The 26687-nt window shown below is 44.2% G+C and overlaps 1 protein-coding gene across 1 annotated transcript; it reads right to left on the minus strand.

Annotated features, from left to right (window-relative positions):
• Nucleotides 1-2356: 2356 nt before the first annotated feature.
• Nucleotides 2357-26243, minus strand: LOC126999475 (filaggrin-like). The gene is made up of 2 exons (XM_050862101.1): nt 26151-26243; nt 2357-5536 (listed from the first exon to the last, which is right to left on the minus strand). Exon 2 carries the CDS (start codon nt 5176-5178, stop codon nt 3079-3081), a length of 2100 nt encoding a protein of 699 aa, XP_050718058.1. The 5' UTR covers nt 5179-5536; nt 26151-26243; the 3' UTR covers nt 2357-3078.
• Between the last annotated feature and the right edge of the window lie 444 nt (nt 26244-26687).

A 26687-nucleotide genomic window follows, 5' to 3' on the forward strand; every position in this document is an offset into this window, starting at 1 on the left:
GATATTAGTATGAATGAATGGAAAACCTAACAGAAAAAGAAGGTAAAAGCCAAATAAGTATAAATATAGTAACGTAAAAATAGAAACAACTAATTCGACAATATTATATGAAATTAACGTGTGTATGTATGTATGTGTGTATGTATGTAGTATGTACAAAGGTATAGAATGGAAAACCTAACACGAATAAGAAGAAATGAGCTAAATAAGTAAAAAAAAAAAAAATAGCATTAAAACAAAATCAACTAATTTTACAATATTATAAAACACTAACACGCGAAATACGGTCGCAGCAGCCGCATAAACGGTCCACTTAGCACAAACAAGGGCGGCGCGAATAAGGGAAGAGAATAGTAATGTTAATTCTATGAAGGAAGGCGTTTCTGTGCCACCGCCCTCATTTGCATGCCGTGGCGTAGTCGTTCTTAAGTGATGCTGTTAATTTAGTTTCCTCTGTTTCCGTCTTGAAGGCACAGAGCGCGAGCACGTACAAAGGAAGGAGAAAGAGAAAGGCGGGGAAGTGAAGAGAGAAAGAGAGAGGAAGGGGGAGGAGAAAAGAGAGAGACAGACAGAGGAGAAAGAGGTAGTGAGGAAGAGAGAGAGTGAGAGAGTTGGAGGATGGACAGAAGAGAGGAAGGAAGATAGGAAAAAAAAATACTGAATATGTACGTATAAAAAAAACGAGTGATGTCAACGAGATTAATGTGAAAGGAAGATAAGCAGAGAGAGAGAGAGAGAGAGAGAGAGTATTCATCGGGATTTAAGGAGAATACAAGTGGTTAGAATGCTTACGCGCGGCAGCTCCTGAGAATGAGTTACTCTATATCTATTTAACCCTTATTTAAAACTTTCAATTGTTTTTGCATCAATTACCCGTCTGTTTGTTTTGTTTCACTCATTTAATCCTCAACATGTACACCAGTTTTTACCTATTGACTTGATAAAACACACACACACACACACACACACACACACACACACACACACACACACATCATTACCAGCAAGAAAAGTCCAAGCCGTGCCGAAAAATTTAAGAAACAACACCTGCAACAAAAACTTTACTGAATACAAATGAGGAGAAAACGTTAAAATAATAGGATAAAGATCTTCCTCAGTCGATTCCTTTCCCCAGGCGAAACAATGGCAAGAGTCCCTTTAGAAGTTACCGCGAGGATTCACCGGCATTATATATCTTCATTGATTCTCTACCCGCCCTTCTCTTCCCTTCCCTTCCCTTTCATTTCATTTCCTTTATTTTCCTATCCTTTCCTTTCCTTTCCTCTCCTTTCCCCCCACTGCCTTCTCTTCCCTTTCCTTTCCTTTCCTTTCCTCTTCCTTTCTCTCCTTTACCTCCTCTGCCTTCTTTTACCTTCCCTTTTCTTTCTTTCCCTGCCCTTCCATTCCATTTCCTTTCTTTTCCTTTCCTTTCCTTTCCTCTCCTTTCCCTCCACTGCCTACTCTTCCCTTTGCTTTCTTTTCCTTTCTTCTTCTTTCCTCTGTTCTACCTCCTCTGCCTTCTCTTCCCTTCCCTTTTCCTTCTTTCCCTTAACTTCCATTTCATTCCATTCCCATCCCTTCCTTTCCCTCACCTGCCCTTCCTTTCCCTTCACTTCACTTGCCTTCCCTTCCCTTCCCTTCCGTTCCATTCCATTCCATTCCCATCCCTTCCCTTCCTTTCCCTTCCCTTCCCTTCCCTTCCCTTCCCTTCTCTTGCCTTCCCTTGCCTTCCCTTCCCTTCCATTCCATTCCCTTCCATTCCCTTCTCTTCCCTTCCCTTCCCTTGCCTTCTCTTCCCTTCCGTTTCATTCCTTTCCATCCTTTTCCATCCCTTCCCTTCCTTTATCTTCCCTTTTCTTCCTTTCCATTTCCTTTCCTTCCCCGCCCTTCCCTTTCGTGTTGTAATAATCTCTTCCCTTATCTTCCCTTCCCGTGGGTGTTCTGGCAATGCTTATCTGTCCCTTCAATATTCTTTTAACCCCATCTTTTCCCGTTCTTCCCTTTCCCTTGTTATCCTTTTTTTTCTGTATACCTATTTTACCTCTTCTGTTCCTCTATTTTCTTTTTAACTTTGCTTTCTCTCTCCCTCTCTCTTTCTTTTATTTTCCTTCTTCTACCTTCACTTCCTTTCTTTCAGTTTTCCCCCTCCTCTACGACTTTCTCCCTTACCCTTTCAGTCCTTTCTTTCTGTCTTTTCTTTGCCCTTCTCTAACCTTGCCTTCATTCTTCCCTTTCATCAGCTTCTCATCGTAAAAGGAGATGAATTAGTGTGTGTGTAGCTAAGGTATCTCTCAATGTTTACAGCGTGGCGGCGGTCGTGTGTCTCTCAAAGTGTTTCGTGTGATAAAATAGTGAATCTTTGCGAGGCTCATATGTTTTAAAGGTAAGGTATCGTATTAGCCCCTTCCGGGAAAGGCATCCTACACGGCTTCCAGATTATCTTATAATTTTCCTCCCTTTTATTTTCTACTTCAGGTACTTTGGATAAATTTACTCTTTAGGTATTGTAGTAACGTATAGTAATTTTGATCACTGATAGGTTAAGGTAAAGTACAACATAATGTGAATACCCGGTTAAGTCTGCAATAAGATAAAGCAGTTTGTTAATAAATGAGGAAATATTACATTGGTGTCACTTGAATGAATAGGAATTATGATCTTTAGTGGCGCTGCTTTACGCTTTTTGTTGGGGTATTATGAGTGTGAAGAATCTGAAACTGACGGTTATGTCGAATGCTTAGAAAAGTGAGGCAGTCAGTGAGTAATGGAGGCAAAGTCGAACGTAAGAGCATTATGGAGGTATTACAAGCGAGAGTAACCTGCCGTTACGTTTGCAGCCTTAAAAGTTCCCGTAACGGAGGAAGGAAAACAGAGGAAGCTGTGTAAAGAAAAGATAATTGTACTGACTGTTAGGAAGGACAGGTAATAACAAGTAACAAGGGAAGTAACATCGAGGAAGCTGTAGAAAGGAAGGGTGTGCTGATAGCTAAGAAAGGTCAGGTCAAAACAGGTAAAGGGGAAGGATCATCAAGGAAGCTTTGGAAGGGACTGCTGTGTGGACTCCTAAGGAAGGTCAGGTTAGAAGAGATAACAAGGGAAGGAACACTCACCTTTTCTCTTGGCTCTGTTCCTGCTGCGGGCGTGGCGCTGCTGGGGCGTCTTGGTGTAGCCCCGCTCACCCCTCGCGTGTTTGTTGACCCCCTTGACGCGTGCCGAGGACCGTCCTGCATGAACACCCGACGCCCGTGACTTCCTCTCAAACCTGGTGTCTTGGGAGCCTCGAGGCAGCAGGGCGTGGCTGTCCTCGGCGCCGCCCTGTGAGCCGCCCTGCAGAGCCTCGGCGGGGTTGTAGCTGCTGTACACGAACGGGTAACTCCCTGGGAATACCCGCGAGTACATATCCGGCTCGAGGTTGTTGTAAGACTCCTGCACCGACGACCATCGCTTCACACGCCTCCTCCTCCCCTTCTGTGGCGCCTCCTCCCCCTCCTCCAATGTGACAGGCGGCTGCCCTTCAAGAACTGTAATTACTGATGGGTTTAAACGTTCGCTGTAATGGCCCTGCATGGTCTTTTTCCTCCTTCCGTCCTCAAAGTGCCCCGCCTCGCCAGTCATCCTTCTTTCCCTTGCCTCTGTCCTTCGTCCCGTCCCCGCGCCTTGGCCTTGGCCCTCCGCCATGTCCCAGTGACCTCCAGCAGCCTCAGCGCCAACGACCACAAACCCATTTTTCCCCGTCTCTTCTGGCTCTCGTTTCTCACGCTGGGCGGACCTTGGACTGCTCCCCCTCACGCCAGCTTCTTTGCCTGCTCTGTCGACCTTAAATAATGAATTCTTGGCTGTTTTGTTGCTGCTCGCCGCGCCCTGGACTGTTACTGGTGTTCTCTGCCTCTCGCTCCCACTCCTCCAAGTCTTGCTAAGTGCCGCGCCAGCAACTTCCTCCACGGAATTTCCTTCTCGGCCAAAAACGATGCTCGAGGGCTCAGTTTTTGCCACCGACGCGCCTCCGGGGTTATCGCTCATGAGGATTATCGGGGAGTGTCTGGTCTGGTCTCTTAATACACTGGGGATCCGGGGCCCCGTGCGTTGGGGAGGAAGTGGGGCAGAGGAGGCGGGGGAAGAGCGGCTGAGGTCGATGCCTTCTTCTCCTTCTCTCCTTGCTTCCTCTCTTGTTTCTCCTTCCTCGGGTTCGTCTTTTCCGTTTTCCACTCCACCTATTTCGCGCCTCATCTGAACCGCGTCTAAGCTCCTTACACTTTTCGCTGATGCATTGTTTTGCGTTGTATGATCTTCCTCAGTCCAGGAGTCTTGCGTGCGTCCACTAGATCTCGAGCTGTGAGTCTTAGCGTCCGTAACGTCACCGTTCAGTCTGATCCTCTGTCGTTGAGTCGCTGCAGCAGTGATGTGACCTTGTTCTCTGCCGCCCCGACCCGAGGAACCCTTTGTCGTTATTTCATTTAGGGAGGGCTGTCCCGAGGGCGCGGAATCCCTGGCGGCCGAGGTGGTAAAGTAATTGTGGCGCGAGTTTACATCGTGAGCAACGGGAGCAGATAAGACAGGAAGGGGAGGAGAAGCGCCCTGATGGCTGGACTCCATAAGGGCGTGAGGCTGACTCCATCGCCCCGGCGCGTCCGTGTTCAAGTAACTGGCGTTTTCGGGGGCGTCGCGCGGCAGGCCGCCTCTCGCGTCGTTGATGGAAGGCTTGAGGGGGGCGAGGCGGTGATTAGCGTGGCGCGGCTCTGCCCTCGACGCTGCTCTAATTACCCAGGTGTTGACGTCTCCGCTGGGGCCCGGCCTGGCCCGTGAGCGTGTGCTTAGCTCCGCCGTGGGGGACTGATAGGCTGGCTGGTGGGAGGTCATCCGGCTCTGGTGAAGGGCGAGCGGCCCCTCCCTCGCCACAGCCCCGGAGCTACCGGCGGGCGAGGCGTCACGGTGGCCGCCAGAGGGACGCGGGAGGTGGTCGGCCGCATCTGAAAGAACTTCGCTTCTGACTTTAATTTCCGGTGTGGAGGAAGTGAGTGTGTCTGCGCCGTGACCACGCTGCGGGGGCCCGGCGGGGGGCGGCGGCGGGGACGGACGGCTCGGGGCGGGGAGCTTCCATGGGGGAGGAGGGGAGTGAGACAAGTCCGACCCTCCGGAGGAAACGAGGAGGAGCAGGAGGGCGGGGAAGTGAGGCAGCATGAGGCCACACCCACCTAACTCGCTCGAGACGCCGAGCCGACGCCACACAACCTCATGGGCGCCTCACAAGGTCCGTCCCGCCGCGTGTGTCGCCTCGCTATGCAGGGTCATCGTGCTCACGGCTTCCTCGGCTGACCTTTGACCCTATAAACACCACATGGTCAGTCTGGCTGCTTGATACGAGGCTCGGCGGTGCTTGCTAACATAGGTTACCCTCGGCGGCGTGACCCCCGATACCCACTACTGCATCGCCGCGGCGGGAGGGAGGGCGGCACGGGCAGTCACACGCGGCACGGAACACACTGTCCTCAGGCGCCGACTCATCGCTCCTACCAAGCACTCACAGCACACGGATCCACTGAAAAAAATACATTAAGAAACTGATCTTGTATAATTTCCGACACTTGACAAAAAAACTCCTGCGGTAAAACATAACATAACTTTCCCATCGATCGCAATAGTATTCACCATCCATATATACTTTTTGCAAGGCACCACTCTTAAAGGTCAACGCTATGAGCTTCCATCATCACAACGTCCACAAAGGATGATCTAGTATTAAGAGTCTTTGAGCGTCACCGGAAATGTTTCAACACTCGACTCACGTTACACAAACACCGTCATTACTACTCGATGCTATAGTACCAATTAATCCCATAGAGTGCTGGACATCACACCACAGGCTCTAGCACGAGGGACGCGTCATCACAATCACCACCATCACCATCACAACCATCACCATCACCATCAGATCACCGGGCTTCATAACGTAGTATTCGGGGCGAAAAGAGAAGCGGCGGCAGTGATGGTTATGGGTGACGAGATCGCTTTTGATAGCATTTAGCTGTTTGGTTATAAATTTGCACCTTTTACTGTGTGTGTGTGTGTGTGTGTGTGTGTGTGTGTGTGTGTGTGTGTGTGTGTGTGTTTGCCATTTGAATTCACACGCATCAGCACTCTATAATCTATATCATGAAGTTCTGATATTTGATGAACCTATGCATTAAAACACACACACACACACACACACACACACACACACACACACACTGACGTTATATTTGGCAGCGCTACGGATCCGCATGTCACTCCGCCCCGTGCAACAGTGGCGTGTGTTTGGTAATTCAACTTTATTTTCGTTGCTTTTTTTTCTCTCTCTCGTTCGTGTTTTTTCCTCGTTTCGGCCCAGTGGTCACGGGTTGTTTGTTCTTGCCTCTGTTTGCTTCGGGTGTTTGCCTTTCTCGCCTCGTGTGTGTGAGTGTCTGTTGTGTTCCTGTTTATGGTTGGTCTTTAAATTGTGTGTTTTATTGCGCTAATTTTCGAAAGTCTGAAGTGTTTGTGTTTTTATGTGTTAATGAGTCTCTGTGTGTGTGTGTGTGTGTGTTTGCTCGTGTTTTTTGTCTTTGTGTGTGTGCGTTTCTTCCCTTCTCGTGTTTCCTTTGCTTAATTTTTATCGTCACTTGTTTGTCTTATGAACTTCTGTTTGTCTTCACTTTTTAAAAGCATGCAATAGCAAACATCTCCCTCCCTCTCCACCTCCCTCCCTCTCCACCATCTCCTCCTCTCCACCTCCCTCCTCTCTACACCGCCACCTCCCTCTCTGTACCTTCCCCCATACCTCTTTGTTTCTCCATCTCTACCTCCCTCCCTATTTTATCTCACCCAGAAACACACCTCCCTCTCCTTACACCTTCACCCTCCCTCCATTCTCTTCACCCTTCCTCTCTACATACCTCTCCTCTTCCCTCCCTCTTTGTTTCTCTCCACCTCTACCTCCCTCCCTATCCTACCTCACCCAGAACACATCTCCCTCTCCTTACACCTTCACCCTCCCTCCATTATTTTCACCCTTCCTCTCTACATACCTCTCCTCTTCCCTCCCTCTCTGCTTCACTCCATCTGTAACACTCTCCCTCCCTTCCTCCCTACCAAACTACAACGCAACCTATTACCCTTTCCATAGCTACCTTCCTCTCTCTTCACTCCTTCCATTCCTCCCTCAATCCCTGCTTTCCTCCATATCTACCTCCTCCTTACCCACCTACCAAACCAGCCTCACTCTTTTTTCACCTCCGACTTTCCTCCCTTTCTCCTACTCTCCCTACCTCCCTACCTACTTACCTACAACACAGCCTACTACTCATTTCCTCACTCTCACCATCCCATTCTCCCTCCTTCCCTCTGACCCTCTCTACCTTCCTACCCAACCTACGTCTCCCTCTAACACTCACCATCCTTTTCTTCCTCCTTCCCTTTCACTCTCACCTACTACCTCTCAACCCCCTTACCCATTTGTCTATTAGTCTGCTTACACCATTGCGTCCACAAGTAACCTCTTTAGGCTTCCTCTCACGGCCCCTTCACAAGACCCTTTCGCCTCCTGTAGGGCCAGAGGACACGACCTTTTTCCTTGTCCTTCAGCGTCTGACGTTTGTGAGGGAACTTAGTCGGTATTTTCGTGGAAGATTAAGGTTAAATTACCGTACGTTGCTTGGAGGCCACGGCTTAATTGACTTTGTTATTCCCCCTGGAAGGCTTAGTCAATAGCGAGAGAGAGAGAGAGAGAGAGAGAGAGAGAGAGAGAGAGAGAGAGAATGTGTTTAGTTGGTATTTAAAGTGGTTTTTATGTGTTTACTTGGTGAAATGTTTGTTATACCTATTTCTCCTTTTTTTCTTGTTTTCTTTTTTCACTTGTTTTTTTTTTTATTTATTATTTATTTATTTTTGTAATTATTTGTCAAACTTATTTTTACTTTTACCTGTGTGTTTTACTTCTATTTTGTTTTCCTGTTTTTTTCGTTTGTTTTTGTTCTCTGTCTTCCAAATCTCACACATTCTTCTCTCACTTCCGTCCTTTCTTTTAATGTATTCCTTTGTCTTGCTATTTTTCAACATCATCCTCTTCCTCTTGCTCGTCGCTCGTGCAATACATTTCTGCTGCAATATATTTCTACATTTTCCTTGCAGCTCTACCATGTGTACGTGGGCGTGTGTGTTCCTTTGTTGGTAGGCGTGTAAACTATTTCCTCGCGTCATAATCTTCACTATTCTTTTTTTCGTTGCAAAGGTCACCGTGGCAGTTGTTGCATTTGCTTCCTCTTTCGTCATTTTGTCAGTGGGGGACGTGTGTGTGTGTGTGTGTGTGTGTGTGTGTGTATTGCTTTGTATTTTTTTCTATTTTCCAAGAGGCGATATTCTTTTTATGCTTCTTTTTTTCATTTCGAGATTCGCTTTTTTTGTCACGCTCGCCAGTCATATTTTCCGCCATCCGTATTTTTTTTCTATTTTTTGTATTGGATTATTTTTTTCTGATTTTCAAGAGGCAGTTTCTCTTTTTTATTTCTTATATTTATTTCGTGATGGTCGAGTCATGTTTTGCGTCTTTTATATCTTTTTTTTTCTATTGCATTATATATATTTTTCAAGAGGTCATTTTCTATATTCCATGATTCGCTTTTTAATCAAGGTCGTCAATCATATTTTTCGCTGTTTACATTATCTCTTTCTCTCTATTGCATTATTTCTTTCCATTTTTTAAGAGGTAACTTCTTTTTCATACTCGTTTTTTGATATTTCCCTTTTAGTCACGGTCTACAATCATGTTCTTCACTATTTACATTATCTCTTTTTCTCTCGCGTATTTTTTTTCAATTATCAGGAGGTAACTTTTTTTCATCCTCCTTTTTATATATTTCGTGATTCGCTTTTCTGTCTCGGTCGACAATCATGTTCTGCGCAATCTATATATTTTTTTCCCTTACGATATCTTTTATGACATGCGTTTTTTTTTTTTTTTATTAATTTTGTCGATTCTCTTGACAATTATTTTTTTCCACAAAGGTCATCATGATTTATTCTGATAGCAATTATTGAAGTTTTTTGAAGTTATTAGCGTCCCCTCGTTTATAATTCAGATATGATTTATATTTTATTGCGAGATTATGTCACCGAGTAATCACGTCTGTATTTTATTTATTGTGGAAGTCAACTTTTGGATATGTTTCTCTCTCTCTCTCTCTCTCTCTCTCTCTCTCTCTCTCTCTCTCTCTCTCTCTCTCTCTCTCTCTCTCTCTCTCTCCCAATCCTTCTCTCAGTTGTCCAATCACGTAAAGGTTGACTCTTAATCATAAAATTCTCCCGCCATAAGTTTTTTTTTTTTTTTTTTTCCATGGTATACCTTTCAAGATTTTTCATAGGCGAGACATCACGTTTCTGTTTTAAAGTAAGGTGTTTTATATGTGTTTTTTCTTCCTCAATCTTTCATCCAGTTAACGAGTTTTTCTTTTTTTTTCATCTCAATTTTATTTCATTTTTTCACTTGTCTTTTTCTTAATTTCTTCCTCCCTTTTTTCATATTTTTCCTCCTGTTGTTTTTCTCGTTTGTCTCATATTTTTCTCTATTTTTATTTTTTTCACTTGTTTTTTCCATATTTTTTCCCTTGTTTTTTTTTTTTATATATATTTTTCTCTCGTTCTTTTGCATATTTTTTCTCTTCTCATTTTTACACCATTCTTCGTGAGTGGGCGTGCTGGTCTGTAAGCCCCCCACTCCCCCTCCCCTCCCCTCTTCCTTCCTCCCCCGCCCCCCAACACACTGTAACCGTCCCTTATTTTTCATTCCTAATACACTGCAGCTTCACAAAAATAATAAAAAAAGAACAACCTCCTCGTCGCCGCCTCTTCCTCGGCTCAAAATTAATTAAGACAGCGCCGATCTTTTTCCTCTTCCGAACCACCGCCTCGAACCTGCCGATATTACACTTCGAGATCGCAAGTTTTGAGTTAGTTCCATCCTTCCCCTTGACTCCTTCCCCTCCTCCTTCTCCTCCCACTCCTCCCACTCCTCCTTCTTATCAGCTTATCTTTTCCAGCTTCCATCTGATCTCTTTTCTTGATCCATCTCTTTCGTTCTTAATCTAATCCTCTTTATCCCCTGCCTTGAAAAGAATGATAGATTTAGTCGTTATTCTTCTATCTGTTTACCTTCTATCTGCTTATGTGTCTATCTGTCTGTATATCTGTCTTTTTTTTCTGTAATACCAAAAGAAAAATGAATATCTGAGTGACAGGGTGATTGGTTTGTACGTCTTTCCTGTTATTTGGTCAAAGTTCCATTTATAATAAATTTTTTTTCTTTTGTTTCCCTTTTTTCTACACTTCCACCTCATTCGTCACTCCTACATGGGGCTTGATTTCTTTGTCTTTCCTATCACTGGGCTAAAGTTCCATTAATACCTTTCTCTTTTTCATTCATCTATTCCCTTTTTTTTTTTTCCTCCTAACTCATTCCTCACTCCTCACACCTCTCGTAAAACCTTCCTCAGCCTCTCCTCGATCCTTCATCTCCCACACACCCCTCCTCATTCCCTCCTTGTATTGCACTTCATCATTCTTCATATCTTCATCCCTCCCACCTTCCCTCCCTCCATTACTCTCGTCCTTCCTTCCTTCCTGTGCCTCTCAAATCACACCCTACCTCAAGACTAACTCATTACCATCATCTGTTCCTTTCTCCCTCCCTCCTTCCTTCCATCACTCCTTCCTTCCTGTGCCTTACCCCAAGACTCACACATTCCCATCTCCATCTCCTCCTCCTTCCTTCCATGCATCCCTTTCTCCCTCACGTCGAGAGCTCCATTGTCTAAGTTATTAAAACGATTGCTTAGAATATTCATGGAGCAGCGAGCATTGTGGGAGGAGATATACACCTGATATTAAGGCCGAAGGTACATACACTGGAAGACAGGTAAGTTGCCAGGTAGCGCGGGAGGCTTACCTATAGAAGAGCACAATGATTGAGTCCCCCGAAGGTTCCCTAATGGCCAGGTAGAGGCAGGTAAGAAGCAGGTGGAAAGGTGGGTGTGATGAAGGAAATTGCCGTATCATGTGGGATTAGTGCGGTTTTGACAGCCTCTCATTTACCCGGTGTGTGTGTGTGTGGGGGGGGGGGGGGGGGAGAAGTTTGTGTGTGCGTGTGTGTGTATACGTTGTTTCCGTGTTATAGCCCATCAGAGAGTGTGCTGCAAGGATGTGGAGGAGAAGGAGGTGCTGTGACGAGGGAAGACGAGTGAAATGTCCGTGTTATGTCTTGTGTGATCATCTCTCTGACGACATTCCGGTGTGGCTAACTTATCGGTGGCGGGATAAAGGACAACCTGTGAATACCTGTGTCACCCTCTACCTGTCTCGTGTATAAGAAGACGCTAAGGTTGATGTTCTTATATGCTTTCGCCTCTCACACAAATGATTTTCAAAGGCCGAAAATGTGATCAATCGGATTCTAATGAGTGTTCTTTTAGGTTCATGGTACAGAAGAGGGTTCACACTACCACCAGGGTCATGAAACTACCCCTGGAAATGCCCCAAACTCCTACGAAAGCCTTGTCAAACATGTGTGCCGAGATGTTTAAGGACATGACCGTAAATTAACCCCAACAGTTAAAACAAGAACAAACTGACTTGCATTCTGACACAATCATACGTTTTTCCTCCTTCTCCTCCATTTCTGTTTCAGCCTTCCTTCTCTCAATCCCTCTTTTCCTCTCTCTACTGCCTCCGTACCTTCCTTTCCTTCTCATTCCCCTTTCTCTCCCTCTACTCCTCCTCCCTCTCCACCTCACCTGACTTCCTCTAAAAGGACTGGTCACACGAGCGTTTATTTCGGCAATTTTTTCATCGATCTCGAGAATTTTGCACGGCACCGGCAAGTCCAAAACATAGTTTGTGTTTGCGAAATGAAGGAAGACGAACATGAGCGTCTTGTATTCCAGATACTGAGAACGCTTCACCTTTTCCTCCTCCCACTCTTTCCCTTCTAATCCCCCTAATCCTTTTCCTACTCTCTCTCTCTCTCTCTCTCTCTCTCTCTCTCTCTCTCTCTCTCTCTCTCTCTCTCTCTCTCTCTCTCTCTCTCTCTCTCTCTCTCTCTCTCTCTCTCTCTCTCTCTGTTGTGCAGGCTAAGATGAGACCTTCGTCGTATATGTTTATCTTCATTTGTTTATAATAATGATAAGGGAGTTGTTGGAGGAGGCAGTGGCGCCTCTCAAAGTTAGAGCGTCAATGCATGCTTTCACCGCGCGCGCGGTGAAATATGTTTCCGAGGCTTCCCGCGTTACGAACTTGTGCAAAAAAGCGGCTCTGTTGTGCAGTCAAGGATCTATTCTAGGATTACATTACAAGGCATGCATTAACGCTCTAACCTTGAGAGGCGCCACTGCCTCCTCCAACAACTCCCTTATCATTGTTATAAACAAATGAAGATAAACATATACAACGAAGGTCTCATCTTAGCCTGCACAACAGTGAGGTGACGTGTCCCTGTGGCGCAGCGAGGCACTCCTTGTACCCCGCGACCCACAAAACCCAGGGGGCAATGTGCCGGGAGAAAAACAAGGAGAATGTAGAAAACATTGAAGCGAGAAACGAGAGAGAGAGAGAGAGAGAGAGAGAGAGAGAGAGAGAGACACACACACACACACACACACACACACACACACACACACACACGCACACACACAAACAGACAAACACATACAACTATACCCCTTTAAGAATCCCAGATCACCAAAAGTGCAGCTGGCGGCAAGACATCCAAGAAGCCTTAACTGCCTTGCTAATCTCTTAATTTCCTTTACCTGCTGCCGCTCTACATATATGCCTAAACGAAATAAATACTCGTGTGACCCGGCCTGTAATATAACACATATGTCTTACCTGCCTACACCTTAATATTAACTCCCCCTCCTCCTCCTCCTATACCCTAACCCTTCTCCCCCGGGGCTCTATAGATTATCCCCTCTCTAGCTTACTCTCCCTTCCCTCCTTCCTCCCGGTACACAGCCACAGGGGAGATTATTCACGGGGCGCCGAACCATTTGTCTCCGGGGCTTATAGTGGGTTCGGATGGTGGTGGTGGTGGTGGTGACGCTTATAGTATTAGTTGCTTTGATCTTGTAAATAAGTTACTGCTGGTGGTGGTGGTGGTGAATCTGGTGCTTTTAGTGTTTCGATTTTAATTTTTGTTTTGTTTTTCGTGTCGTTTTTCGTCTTTTTCGTGTAATGGGTAAATGTTAGTAACTGACTTAGGTTATGAAAAAAACAAAAAAAAAAAACTTCTGCGATAACTATAATGGCTGCAAGATGTGACGAATATAATGATGACACTGGTTGAAATGATAATGATAATGGTACAGATATAAATGATAATAATAAGAAAAATAGATACCCTGGAAACAATCATGAAACACCTAATCACCACTTAGAAAAAAAAAGTAGAGAAAAATCGGAAATGAAGAGGATGAACAAATTAGAACCAAACAAAACATAACCAAATTACCCCCCCCCAAAAAAAAGTTACAAAAGCCAAAATTGGAAATGAAGAGGAAGAACGAATTAGAACCAAGTAAAACATAACCAAATCATCCTCCCAAAAAGAACAATAGAAAAGCCAAAATCGAAAGTGAAGAAGAACAAATTAGAACCAAACAAAACATAACCAAATCATCCCCCCAAAAAAGAACAATAGAAAAGCCAAAATCGAAAATGAAGAAGAAGAACAAATTAGAACCAACCAAAACATAACCAAATCATCCCCCCAAAAGAACAACAGAAAACCCAAAACTGAAAATGAAAAGGAATTACGAAATGAAAAACAGAGTATCGACGAAATCATAAAAAAAGACAACAAAAAAAAAACTCACGAGAAAACAACAACAAACTCAATAACCAAACAAACAAAATAAACGAAACAAACGAAATACAAAGACACGAGATAAACGAACAAACGAAATAAACTCACAAACCAACCAAAAAAAACAACCATAAAACACATCACCCGTTGTTAGGTGTTTTTCGTTCTTGTTCTTGTTCTCCTCAACCTCCTCCTCCTCCTCCTCCTTCCTCTTTACCTCTGTTTCACCCCCCGACCCACCAGACAGAACGCATTCCCCCCCCCCCCACACACACACACACACACACACACACACACACACACACACACACACACACACACACACCTCATTATGCACCGCCACCGTCACCTGCCCGTACAGCCGCTGATTCATGGCTTCGTTACCTGTAGTGTGTCCCGTATTTCTCGTCCCTCGCCATCTCCAACACAATCTCCAGCACCACTAACGTTCCTCACACCCATGATTCACTACGGCAGCCCATTCATTACTCCTTTATCTCATTTATTATCTTTTTTTTCTTTCTTTATCTCATTTATTGTTATGTTTTTTCCCTGTTCCCGTTCCACATTTCTTTCTTCTTGGCCCATTCTTGTCTTATGTTTCCTTCCTCTTTCCTATTTTTCAGTATTTCATTCCCTTTTCCTTCTTTCATGTCCTTTTCGCTGCAGTCATACTCCATGTTTCCTAGGATATAATCTCCCCCTCATCCTCTTTCACATACCCGCTGCTTCTTCCTTATTCGGCTCTCCTCCCCTCCCACTCACTTCCCTTTCCCTTCTACCCTCTTTCTTCCACCCCCTCCCCATTCTCCTCCCAGCCCCCCTCCCCCTTTTTTTTTATTCATTTACCCAGACACTTAGTTACATCAGGGCCTAGAACCTATAACATTACACTGCGGCACTAGTTTCTAGGCTAAAGGGAACATAGTTGATATCCCCTATCTGAAAGCCTAACCTGTTAACAAATTGCTCACCCACTCAGCCCTCTATTCTTCCCTCCTCCCCACTTTGATTCCTTCCTTCTACACACTTTCCTGCACCTCCTCCCCTCTTTCTATTCCCTCCTCTCCTCTTTCCTTCCCTCCTCCCCATGCTCCGTCCCTCTCTCGACTTTCCTTCCCTTCCTCCCCTCTCTCCTTCTTCCACCCTACCACTTGTCTCATCCCTCCTCCTCCCCTCTTTCCTTCCTCTCTCCTCCCCTCCTTCCTCACGGTCCCCCGCCTCTTGGGTTCGGCAGACGGCGTGTCATTATCGCGTTTTGCATTCAATTGAGCAGATTCGGCTATTTGTTAAACGCGCAGGACTCGCAAAAATTAATGGTTTTATCCACCTTTGTAACCACGCTTCATTAAATCTCACTGCGAAGTCGTTTTTCTTTTTTTTCTTTTAATCTCAGAGCTGAATTTTACCTCTTTTCCGGTTTTTTTTCTTCTGGGAGGGGGGGGGGGGGATTACAAAAATTGGAATTCCGTGTCAAAATGAAAGCGGCGTAATTGGTGTTTTTATTTTCATTTGTGTATTTTTTTTCTATTCGCGGAGTTGAATTAAAAAACTAAAAACATTCGCCTGATATTGGAGAGGCGTGTTTTCTCTTTTTTTTTTTTAGGTAACCGTAAAAGGAAGTTCGGTTTAATGCTTTTTTTTATCCGCTCTTTCTCTCTTTCCTTCTCTTTCTCTCGCATGCTTTTTCCTGTTCTATTGTTCCTCCTAATTACTGACCCTTATCTCTCCACTTTTATTTCCCTCGTAATCTCCCTTCCCCTTCACCCCCTCCCATTTCCTCCGTTTTTTATTCTCCATTATTACCATTCTCTGTCTTCCCCTCCTCTTTCTCCCCTTCCTCTTCCTCTCCCTTCTCTTCCTCTCCCTTCTTTTCCTCCCCTTCTCTTCCTCTCCCTCCTCTTTCCTCCCCTTTTCCTTCCCCCCTTCTCTTCCTCTCCCTCTCCTTTCCTCCTCTTTCTCTTCTTCCCCCTTCTCTCACTCTTCCTCCTCTTTCTTCCCCTTTCTCTTCCTCCCCCTCTCTTCCTCCCACTCTCTCCTCCCCCTTCTCTTTCTCCCCCTCCTGTTCCCTTTCCCTTTTTCCAACGCCATTACATACTCCATAACTTCTTTACCCTTCCCTTCTCTTCCCTCTCTTCCATTCCATTCCCTTTCTTCTCCTTCAAACTCCCTTTACTGCAAGATTTCTCCTCTCCCGTTTTATCTTTCAGCCTTCCTTCCCTTCTCTCTCCCTTCCCTCTCTCTACTCCTTCCACCTCTTCCTCTCTCTCTCTCTGATTCCCCTTTGTTTCTGCACTCCTTTTTATCCCTCTTAATCACCCTCCCTTTCCTGCAGCGTTTCTCCCCTTCCGCATTCCCTTCCAGCTTTCCATCTCTCATTCCTACTCTCCCTCTTCCCTCCCCTTCCACCCCGTCCTTTGCTCCCCTTCCTCCCCTTCCTTCCCCTCCGTTCTAATGCCTTGTAAACGCCAGTGCGACACACGCCACTTTCTCAACAAAATTTAACAGCACAAGGAGACCACTTCCGGGCCCTATAGTGGTCAGGAGAGAGAGAGAGAGAGAGAGAGAGAGAGAGAGAGAGAGAGAGAGAGAGAGAGAGAGAGAGAGGGAGATTGGTGGTTAGGATTATGTAACAAGAAAGTCTATATATCAAAAGGTGACGAATATAAAATGAAACACACATCGAGAAAAAAGACCTACTAACGAGAGAGTAGGTCAGACAGAATACTGGAATAGGTCAATTAAGATAAAGGCACCTCACGTCAGTTTTTTTTAAAGGTCATGAAAGGTGATCTAATCAATGTAGTAAAAAAAAGAGAAACCTAAAATAGACAGAGGTAGACAGACAGACAGAAACCACACACACAAGAAAAATATTACACTTCCTCTATTACGCTCTCCTCCTCCTCCTCCTCCTCCTCCTCGCCTCAAAGCGCATTCAATTCTCGTGTTTTCATTGACCCTAATCTTAATCTGAAGTGAATCGGATCGGATCGCTTTCCATTTATATTTTACACAAGAGTTTATTGTAGCAAACGTGTCATTTATACCAGTTATCATCTTACCACGCACACACACACACACACACACACACACACACACACACACACACACACACGGGAGAGGTACGAAAGCGAAAACACATCCTATTAATTTGCCCTATTTTCTGACCCTCTTATCTCCTTTACCTTCCCTTTTCTTCCTTGACCAGAGAGACAGGTTAGGGTCGAGAGAGAGAGAGAGAGAGAGAGAGAGAGAGAGAGAGAGAGAGAGAGAGACCTCCTCCACTGTCCCTAACTTACCCCCTCCTCTTTTACTCTCCAGCCAACCCTCTCTTATCCTCTCATATCCTCTCCCTCTCTCTCTTTTCCTCCTCCTCCTCCTCCTCTTCCTAAACGAGTGGCCGTGTATGAGGGAGGGCCGCTTCATTACCTGCCCAGGCCAGGTGTAATAACACACCTGCCAGGCTTAATGAGTCCCCCTTTAATAATTCTTCTGCTCCTCTTCTCCCTCGTATTTTGGCTTATCACGTATGGATTTTTCTTATCTACCTTATTTGCGTGTTATTGTTTATCTGTTTTTTTTGTCTCTTTTTGTTTAGGTATTGTTATTTTCGTTATTTATTTTTCATTGATACCTTTGATTTTTGTTATGCAGTTGCTGTCTGTGTTGTTCTTCTTTTATAGGAGCGTCGAGTAGCGTTTTTTATTTTTTTTTATTACTCTTTTTACTGCCCTTGAGCCGTGTCCTCTGACGTAAAGAAAAAAAATATTGCGCCATTGTCATATTATCCAGTTCTATATTTCTTCTTTTTCTATTTATTTATATTCCGATTTTTTTCCAGTTTCTGTTTGTATTGATTAAGCGTCTATTCTTTTTCACTTTCGTCTTATTTTTACTGTTTTTGTTCTTTTCTTTTATATGATTCTTATTTGTTTATTGTGTTGTCTGATTTCTGTTTGCTTTGTCTTGTCATATTATTGTTTTTCCTTTTCGTTACGGTGCTATTACGTACTGGAGTTATTTGTTTACTTAATGCTCTCGATCTAAAATTACGATATACAGTGTTAATATATGTATATATCCCCTTTTTCCTTTTTTTTTCCTTTTTTCGTACCTCCCAAGTATTTATTTTTTGCCGCCCTTGTTAGCTTTGTGTATAAAACATTTTCGCCTACACTGTGTTCACGGTTCTCTCTCTCTCTCTCTCTCTCTCTCTCTCTCTCTCTCTCTCTCTCTCTCTCTCTCTCTCTCTCTCTCTCTCTCTCTCTCTCTCTCTCTCTCTCTCTCTCTCTCACACACTTTTTCCTTATTTACGAAAAATCTCTCACCGAAGATTAATTTCTTTTCAGTCTTTTCCGCCGCCTCGTTTTACTTACACGCTATTTTCCTATCGTGTTTTTCTCCCGAGCATTTTCTCTTATATCACGCACGCACCTCTTTGTATTTTCCTCTTCCTTAATTATCCTGCGTTTGCTCATCAGTTCTGTGCAAATATTAATTAGTTTTGCACCTTACACACTTTTTAGCATCTCGAAAAATATGTCACAAAACTGAGCTGAAAGAATTTATGGTTATTTATTTTCATCTCGATTTCTTAACACATTTTTTTTTTTAATATTTATCTTTGTATTCGTTCTTTCTTTTCCTGTTTATTTTTTTCTCTTCTCGAATTATTATTCTTTCTTCTTGTTTTCTCTATTTTATGTCTATTTTTTTCCATTGACGAATTATCATCACACTTCTTTTTATATCAATCATTGTATTTGTTATTCTTTTTTCATCATTTCCTTTGTTTCTTTTGAGGTCCGGATCGTGTACTATTTTTTCTGCTTTCTAGTATTTTATTTTTTATCATTTCCCAATTTTTGTCGGTATAGAGTTCTCGGCCCGTGTATTTTTTTCCTTTTATTCTTTCTTTTCTCTTTTTTTTTATTTCCTAACTATCGCTGTGTGTACCTTTTCTGTAATCTCTCTTTCTATTCACGGATTTCTTATTTTTTTCCACTTCCTCTTTTTTTTGTTATAAAGGTTTCGGCTCACGTATCTGTAGTTTCGTTCTTTCTTTTCCACGAGTTTCTTTTTGATTCTCTCATTTTTCTCTATGGAGGTCACAGCCCGTCTATATTTCCTGCATTCGTTCTTTCTTTTCACATTATTTTCTTCATTTCTTCTTTTCTTTGTATAACGTTCTCAGTTCGTGTTCTTTTCTCCATTCATTGTTTCCCCGTGTTTCATTTTTTTTCTACTTCCTTCCATTTTTTCTGTATCGGTCTCAGTTCGTGTATCTTTCCTGCAGTCATTCGGTCGTTCTTTCCACGTTACTCGTTTTCATTTGCTCCCTTCTTTGCACGGACGTTTCTTTCCCTGTATTCTTTCTTTTTTCTGTGTTGCTTCTCTTGGCCTTCGCTCCCCCCACCCTGCACCGTCCCCTGGGCAGCCCACACCGGATGACAATGTGTCGCATATTTCTTCTGAGTGGACGTTTCATTAATGGACGAAAGGGAGGGAGGCGGGGGATGGTGGCGGCCGGGGCAGGAGAGAGGGAGAGAAGGGGAAAGGGAGAGGGAATGGAAGGGAGGGAGTGGGGTTATGAATGAGGGTGAGGTAGATGATGATAGTATGACGACAATGGTGATAACAGTGAAGGGGAAGTGACAGATAGTGAGTACTTAAAGGTGATGATGAATGAATATGATGGAGATTGTGATAGAGGGAGGATGATGGTAATTGCAGTGAAGGGAAATGACAGATAGTGAGTACTTGAAGATGATGGTGAATTAATATGATGGAGATTGTGATAGCGGTAGGATGATGGTGATAGCAGTGATGGGGAGATGGCAGATAGTGAGTACTTGAAGGTGATGGTGAATGGATATGATAGAAGGGGATAGTGAGGCAGAGAATGACAGAGTGAGGAAACTTAATAGTGAATGAAGCTTGCAAGTAATAAGGAAGAAGGAAATAGGTAGATAAAAGATGATTTACGAACTGTTTTTGAGGTAATGATGAGGTAAAATAGGGAACAGAATGGTGGACCGGATAGCAAAAGAGAATGACAGATATATAGAGGAAACTTAAGTAATAGTGAATGAAACTTGTAGGTAATAAGGAAAAGGGGAATAGGAAGATAAAAGATGGCGTATGAACTGTCCCTGTAATAATGGAGAGGCAGAATAGGGGACAGCATGGTGAATTGAAGAATAGGGGAGAGTGTGGTGAACTGAAAGGGAAATAAGAGAAACTGGTGAAGGGTTGGAATGGATGACAAAAGAGAGCAAACAGGTCAAACAGATGTCAGGTCAGGTCAGGGGGGTCGGGATTGAGAGGATAAGGAGTTTAATGAATAATCTGGGTACGTTTTGAGTTACGGTGGGGGAGGGGGGGTTGCTGGGGGTAAGAGGGAGGAGAGGGACTGAGGAGGGAAAGGAGCAGAGGACGAGAATGAGAACAGAAAGGCCAAGTTTTTCATGTTTGTGAAGGGAAATTAAAAACGGATTTGTGAGAGAAAAAGTTGCATGAAAACAAGATAAAAGTGAATGTCACACACACACACACACACACACACACACACACACACACACACACACACACACACACACACACACACACGAAGATTTATACTAATGGGAACACGGAAGAGGCTTATGTGACAGAGGGGACTCACACCACTACTAGTTTCGTGAGTGAATCAATGCCTAAACTATGCCTTGAGGCCACACCGGTGAATGACTCGGGTAACAAGTGACCCGAACTCTGCATCAGCACGCACGGACACACGACACGCGATCACCTGAGTTGGGGAAGTGTCAGGCATCTATCAACTAGGCCCGCAGGTAACATTTAGGAGGAGGAGGAAGACCAGGATAAGGATGAGGAAGAGGATTATTGTATGAAAGTTGGATTAGGTGATGTAAAGAATGACAGTGAGAATTGTTAACCCGGTAGCAGCAGGGATCATGTTTCTTAATGGTCCCTCTAAGCGCGAAAAATGAGAAAAAAATCATCCCTCACACAAACAATTTCATAATACATATCAAAGCATTTGTGATCAGATTATGTATCATCTATTTTGGGGGGTTTATATCATGGCACAAATTTGGTCCGTCGCTGCTACACGGTAAAGCCACATATTTTGGCCCGTCGCTGGTACCGGGTTAAATGACAGAAGAGGTCAACCCATGAGACTTATCCTTCTTGTCTTTCTTCCAGGTCATCGTCCTCGCCCTCGTCATCCCTCGCCAGCACCCGACGGAGCGGTAGGTAATGTGTTTAACTTTTTCATAAGACGCTTGTTTGTTGTATTGTGCACGTCGGCGCTCTCAAACATGAAGCCTTTGATCTCCTCCACGCGAGTTGTCGAAGTGTGTGTGTGTGTGTGTGTGTGTGTGTGTGTGTGTGTGTGCTCTTGAGATGTTCCGTCAAGCTCATATCAAGGAAGATTATGAAAAGAAAGAAAGAAAGAAAGAATGAGGAAACAATAGAAAAAAAATAGCGGATGCACTTTCATTTCTCGTGCGTGTGTGCGTGTGTTTGTGTGCTCCTGAGATGATCCGTCAAGCTCATATCAAGGGAGAGAAGGAAAAGGAAGAAAGCAAGAAATAAAGAACGAGGAAACAATATAAAAAAATAGCAGATACACTTTCATTTCTCGTGCGTGTGTCTGTGAGTGTACGTGAGTTGCTTGAGATGGTACGTAAAGTTTATATCGAGGAAGAATATAAAAAAGAGAGCAAGTAAGAACGACGAAGACGAGGAAACAATATAAATAACAGCGGATACTCGTCCATTCCTCTTGTGTGTGTCCGTGTGTGTACTCAGGTTGTTCATATCGAGGGAGTTTATGAAAAGGCAGAAAGTAAGAAAGACGAGGACGAGGCAACACTAGAAATAAAAGCTGATACACTTTCGTTCCTCGTGCGTGTTCCAAGTCCTCGGTGTTGTTACGGAGGACGGGGCCTTGTCGATCTTTTATTTAGGTTCTCCTGCTCGTAACACCTCGGTGACACGCACTAGACGCTTGCTAAGAATTGGGGGTTCCTAGGACACACTCTTCTACTTCCTCCTCTTCTCACACGCACTCCTCTACTTCCTCCTCCTCTTCTTCTTCTTCTTTCGTTTGTTTCTCCACGCATTAGACGCTTGCTAAGACTGGAGGCTCCTAGGACATACTCTTCTACTTCCTCCTCTTCTCTCACACACTCCTCTACTTCTTCCTCTTCTTCGTCTTCTTCCGTTTGTTTCTCCTCCTTTTCCTGCTTTTCCACTTCTATATTCTCTTTCTCGTTCTTCTCCTTCTTCTCAATTTTCTCCTTCTTCCTCTTCTTCGTCCTTTTGTTCCTCCTCTTTTATTACTTTTCCACATCATTCTCATTCTTCTTTATCTTTCTCCTCCTTTTCTGCTTTCCCACCTCCATCTTCCTCTTATTCCTCCTCCTTTTCCTGCTTCTGAACCTCCTTTTCCTCCTCCTCCTCCTCCTCCTCCTCCTCCTCCCTCTCCTGATCCGTTCATTCCCCCTCCTTCTTACACTGCTTCAGGCTGAGAAAAAAAGAAAAAAAAACTTGCACCTCCACCACCTCATTTGTATTCATCTACTTCTCCCTCTTTTTCAACTCCTGTTTTTCTACTTCTACATTTCCGTCTCTTCCTCCATCGACATCAGGGATTTCTTCTTCCTCTTCCAGTTCATCTTCTTCCTCTTTTTTCCTTCCTCCTCCAACATCTTATTCGTGTTGATCACCTTTTCTCTCTTTTTCAGTTCCTGTTTTTCATTTTTTTTTTTTTCATCATTCTTCTTCTTCTCGTAACTACTACATCAAGGGCTTATTTTCCTGTTTCTCTTTATCTACTTCCTCCTATTTATCTTTCTCCCGTTCCTCCATTTACATCAAGTATATATTTTCCTCTTCCACTTTATCCTCATCTTCCTCCTCCGATTTTTCCTCCTCCTTTTCCATCTACATCAGCTATTCCTTTTCCTCTTATACTTCTTCATTTGCATCCCCCTGTTCCTCCTCCTCTTCCTCCTCCTCCTCTACTCAGTTAAGTTTCTAAGGTGTAAAAAGAACGTAGAAATGCACATCGTTACCTTGCACCAAGACCTGAAAGCGTTACCCTAGCCAGTCTTTTTTAAACACATTTCAATGACTTTTTGTAGGGCGTTAAATACCACTGATTATATTCCAACACGTTTCGGAGTTCACTTTTTCTAAGCACTCCCGCGACGATGTATAGTCCATTCCCGGAGCGCTATTCACTCTCGCTTAATGTGCGTTTGTGGGGGGGTGGGGATAGGAGGGTTGTGTGTGTGTGTGGGGGGGGGGGGAGGAGGTATGTGTACGTGTGTGTGTGTGTTTGAGTGTGTTTGTGTGTGTGTTTTACGGTATCATGATCAAGCTAATCACGTGAATGGCTTTCCCGCACTCGGCGTGTAAGAAACTGTTGCTCAATCCGAAAACATCAGATTAATCGTAAAATGAGTCGAGGCTTTCCACCCCTCCCTGCTTCTCCACCTCCCACGCTCTCGCTCTCGCTCCCTCCCTCCCAACCACCCTCGGGAAGCAGAAGAGAGCCAGCGAGGAGTGAAACGCAAGTGACATATGCAAAAAAGACTTAAAAGAAACGAGTCGCCGTGGCCAAGTTACGCTGATGTTACGTCAGAATTAGGAGAAGAGTAAAAAGGAAAAGAAGAAGAGGAAAGAGGAATGTGACGGAATGAAGGAATGGAAGAGGAATTAGAAGAGTAAAAAGAAGAATGAAAGAAGAGCAATGGATGGAAAGAAAGGAGGAAAGAGTGAAAGAAAGAAAAATAGAAGAGAAGGAACGAAGAGTTACGCTGATATAACGCCAAAAAAAGGAGAAAAAAGAAGGAAAGAAAGGAATTAAGGAAGAGAGGAAGGAAGGTAGAAAGGAAGGGAAAAGGAAAAAGACACGAAAAGAAGATTAAAAAAAACCCTGATGCAATGGAAGTAAAGTTGTAAGAAATAAAGATAGAAGGAAAGAAGATAGTAGGAATGAATGAATGAATGAAGGAAGGAAGGAAAAATAAAGAAGACTGATGAATAGGAAAATAGTAAAGTTATAAGAAATGAATAAAGAAAGAAAGACAACGAAGACAAAATAAAATATGGTAAAAGCAACAAAACACTAATAACTAAGAAATAAAATTAAAATCAAAACCACACACACAACTACCACCACCACCACCACCACCACAACCACAACCACAACCACCGCCACCACCACAACCACCGCCTCACCTCCACCTCCACTCTCATCTCCATACATCTCCCATAGCACCCTCTCACATGACCCTCCGTATGAATGACAGCTGTTAATAGGTAAGGTCCAGGTGATGGGAGCTGGACAGGTGGGGCTCAGAGGCTACTATGCTATGAATGACCCTTCTGGTGATGAGTGGCGACAGGTGGATAGGACGAGGAAGGTGTTCTAAGGCTGGTCACTGTAGGGTAATTAGATTTCGTGTTTGAGAGTGTGAGAGAGAAGGACAGGACCGGAAGGGAAATGGTGTGTGACTGAGTGTGTAGATTTGTGTTGTGTTTGTTTCTGTGAGTCTTTTTAGTGGGGGAGAAGGGGATCCATTGTGTGTGTTTTTGTGTGTGTGGTTAGTAAGATAAAGTGTTGGATATGGATAGGATTTGTATGTGTCGTTGTAGATGTTGTTGTTGATGTGGAAGCTGTTGATATTTCAGCTATCCATAAGCAAAAATTGATGTGATTGTTTGTGTGTATGTGTATGTGTTTGTATGTAAATGTGTATAAATGTATAACTGTAAAGCTTGTATGTATGTATGTATATAAATTATGTATGTATGTTTGTGAGGAAGACTTATCACTACGTGTGGATGTATGTATATAGATGTATATGATTGTGTGTGTGTGTGTGTGTGTGTGTGTGTGTGTGTGTGTGTGTGTGTGTGTGTGTGTGTGTGTGTGTGTGTGTGTGTGTGTGTGTGTGTGTGTGTGTGTGAATGTATGTGTGTGTGTGTGTGTGTGTGTGTGTGTGTGTGTGTGTGTGTGTGTGTGTGTGTGTGTGTGTGTGTGTTTCTGCATATGGATCATAGGGTGGGGGGTTTGCACCACATAAATCAAAGCCGAGGACCCACTCCGCCATCACACTCATATGACTTTTAGATCCGACAAGTCTCCTTCTGCCGCGAGTTACGTTCATTCCTCGCGCATTCCCGCCGCCGCCACGCAGCTCGTGTCTCGCCCGTGCCACTCATGCGTCCGGGCGAAGCGAGGCTCACATTCCCACAGCGCTGCCCGGCGTGCCTCGCTCACATGGACAAACATTCCGAATCAAGGGTTTCTGTTTACTGTTTTCCGGGGGTTGGTTTTGCTCTCGTGGGGGTGTTTGCGTGTTTTTTTGGTGGGGATTTTTTTTTTTTTTTTTTTTGTAGGAAAAAAAGTATATGGTGTTTACTTTTTGTTTTTTTCTTCCTGGTGTTTTTTCTTCTATTTGTGGTGTTTTTTTTTCTGTTTACTATTTTCTCGGTGTTGTTTTTTTTCTTCCGTACGATGTTTTTATTTGGCGTGTTTCTTTTGCAGCAGGGAAAAAAAAAATGTGGTCATGTTTATGTTAACGATTTTCCTTGTGTCGATTTTCTTTCGCGGATTTTTTTTTTTTTATTTTTTTTTTTTGGTTGCGGGGAAAAAAATATGTGGCGTGTGTTGATCCTCTGGTGGTGTTTGTGTAGATAGATTTTTTTCGCTTTTACTTTTTTTTTGTTTTGTTATTTCTTGGGGTGTTTTTTCCCGTTTTTTTATGCTTTGATAGTGCCCCCGCGTCAGGCGCAAGGAGGGGGCATTCGCTCCCCGATATTCGATATTCATGCAATCCTCGCAAAGTGGTCGCCCGCCAAGCACTCTCGGATATATGTATTTATCTCCATAACTTTCAAGAGAGAGGAAACTATCATTGTAAGTCTCCTGTTTCTACTTTTGTCTGACCTTTTTCTTTCCTCTGTTTTCCTTCCTCCGGGGTAACTTTTCCTCCGGGCTGTGGTTTTCCTTTCAATTTCACTTCACGCACCGTCTCCTCGCTCAGTCCGTCACTCTCTCTCTCTCCCTCTGTTAGGGGAAAAACTGCATTTCCACTCGAACAACTCACAGCATAATTGAAATCATTGAATGCACGTATGCACCTGCCAGGCCGGAGGCGTATCTCCCTCCGGGCCGCACGTGAGCCACCAACCGGACGGCAACACACTCAAATATCCGTATCCGAACACTCGTCCTCAAGGCACCACCGCAAATCACCTTAGTCGCTCATTTCCCAGCGATTTCCAGGAGCGAACGGGTACAAGGGCGGAGCGACACACGTCCTCACTCTAGGCAGTTCACCACAGCACTGAGCGGGAATCAATGGTGGGACCTCCCAGGCGAGAGCTCGGGACTGGCTGGCTGGCGGGTGTGGATGACCCAGTGTGTGCCTCCGGACCCAGACACACAAACACACGTACATACACACACAGCCGAAGCCACAGATCAGCCACAGACGACCCACACACACGTCATTACCATCCACGTCACATCTGTACCTCAGCTTCATCATCACCGTTTCCTTCTCTCATAACAGCTTTAATATGAATCCCCAACATCCACAGCTCTCACAGAAACGCCACATCACCAGATCCTTACCACAGTTTTATCGCAACCACATCCCTGTCACATCCCTGCCACAATTCCCATCACCACCGTTTCCTTCCCTTATAACAACTTTAATACGACTTCTCAACAACCACAGCACGCACAGGAACGCCACATCATCAAATCCTTACCACACCAATATAACCA

Source organism: Eriocheir sinensis, chromosome 16 (genome assembly GCF_024679095.1).
Source record: "Eriocheir sinensis breed Jianghai 21 chromosome 16, ASM2467909v1, whole genome shotgun sequence".
Classification (NCBI taxonomy): Eukaryota; Metazoa; Arthropoda; class Malacostraca; order Decapoda; family Varunidae; genus Eriocheir; species Eriocheir sinensis.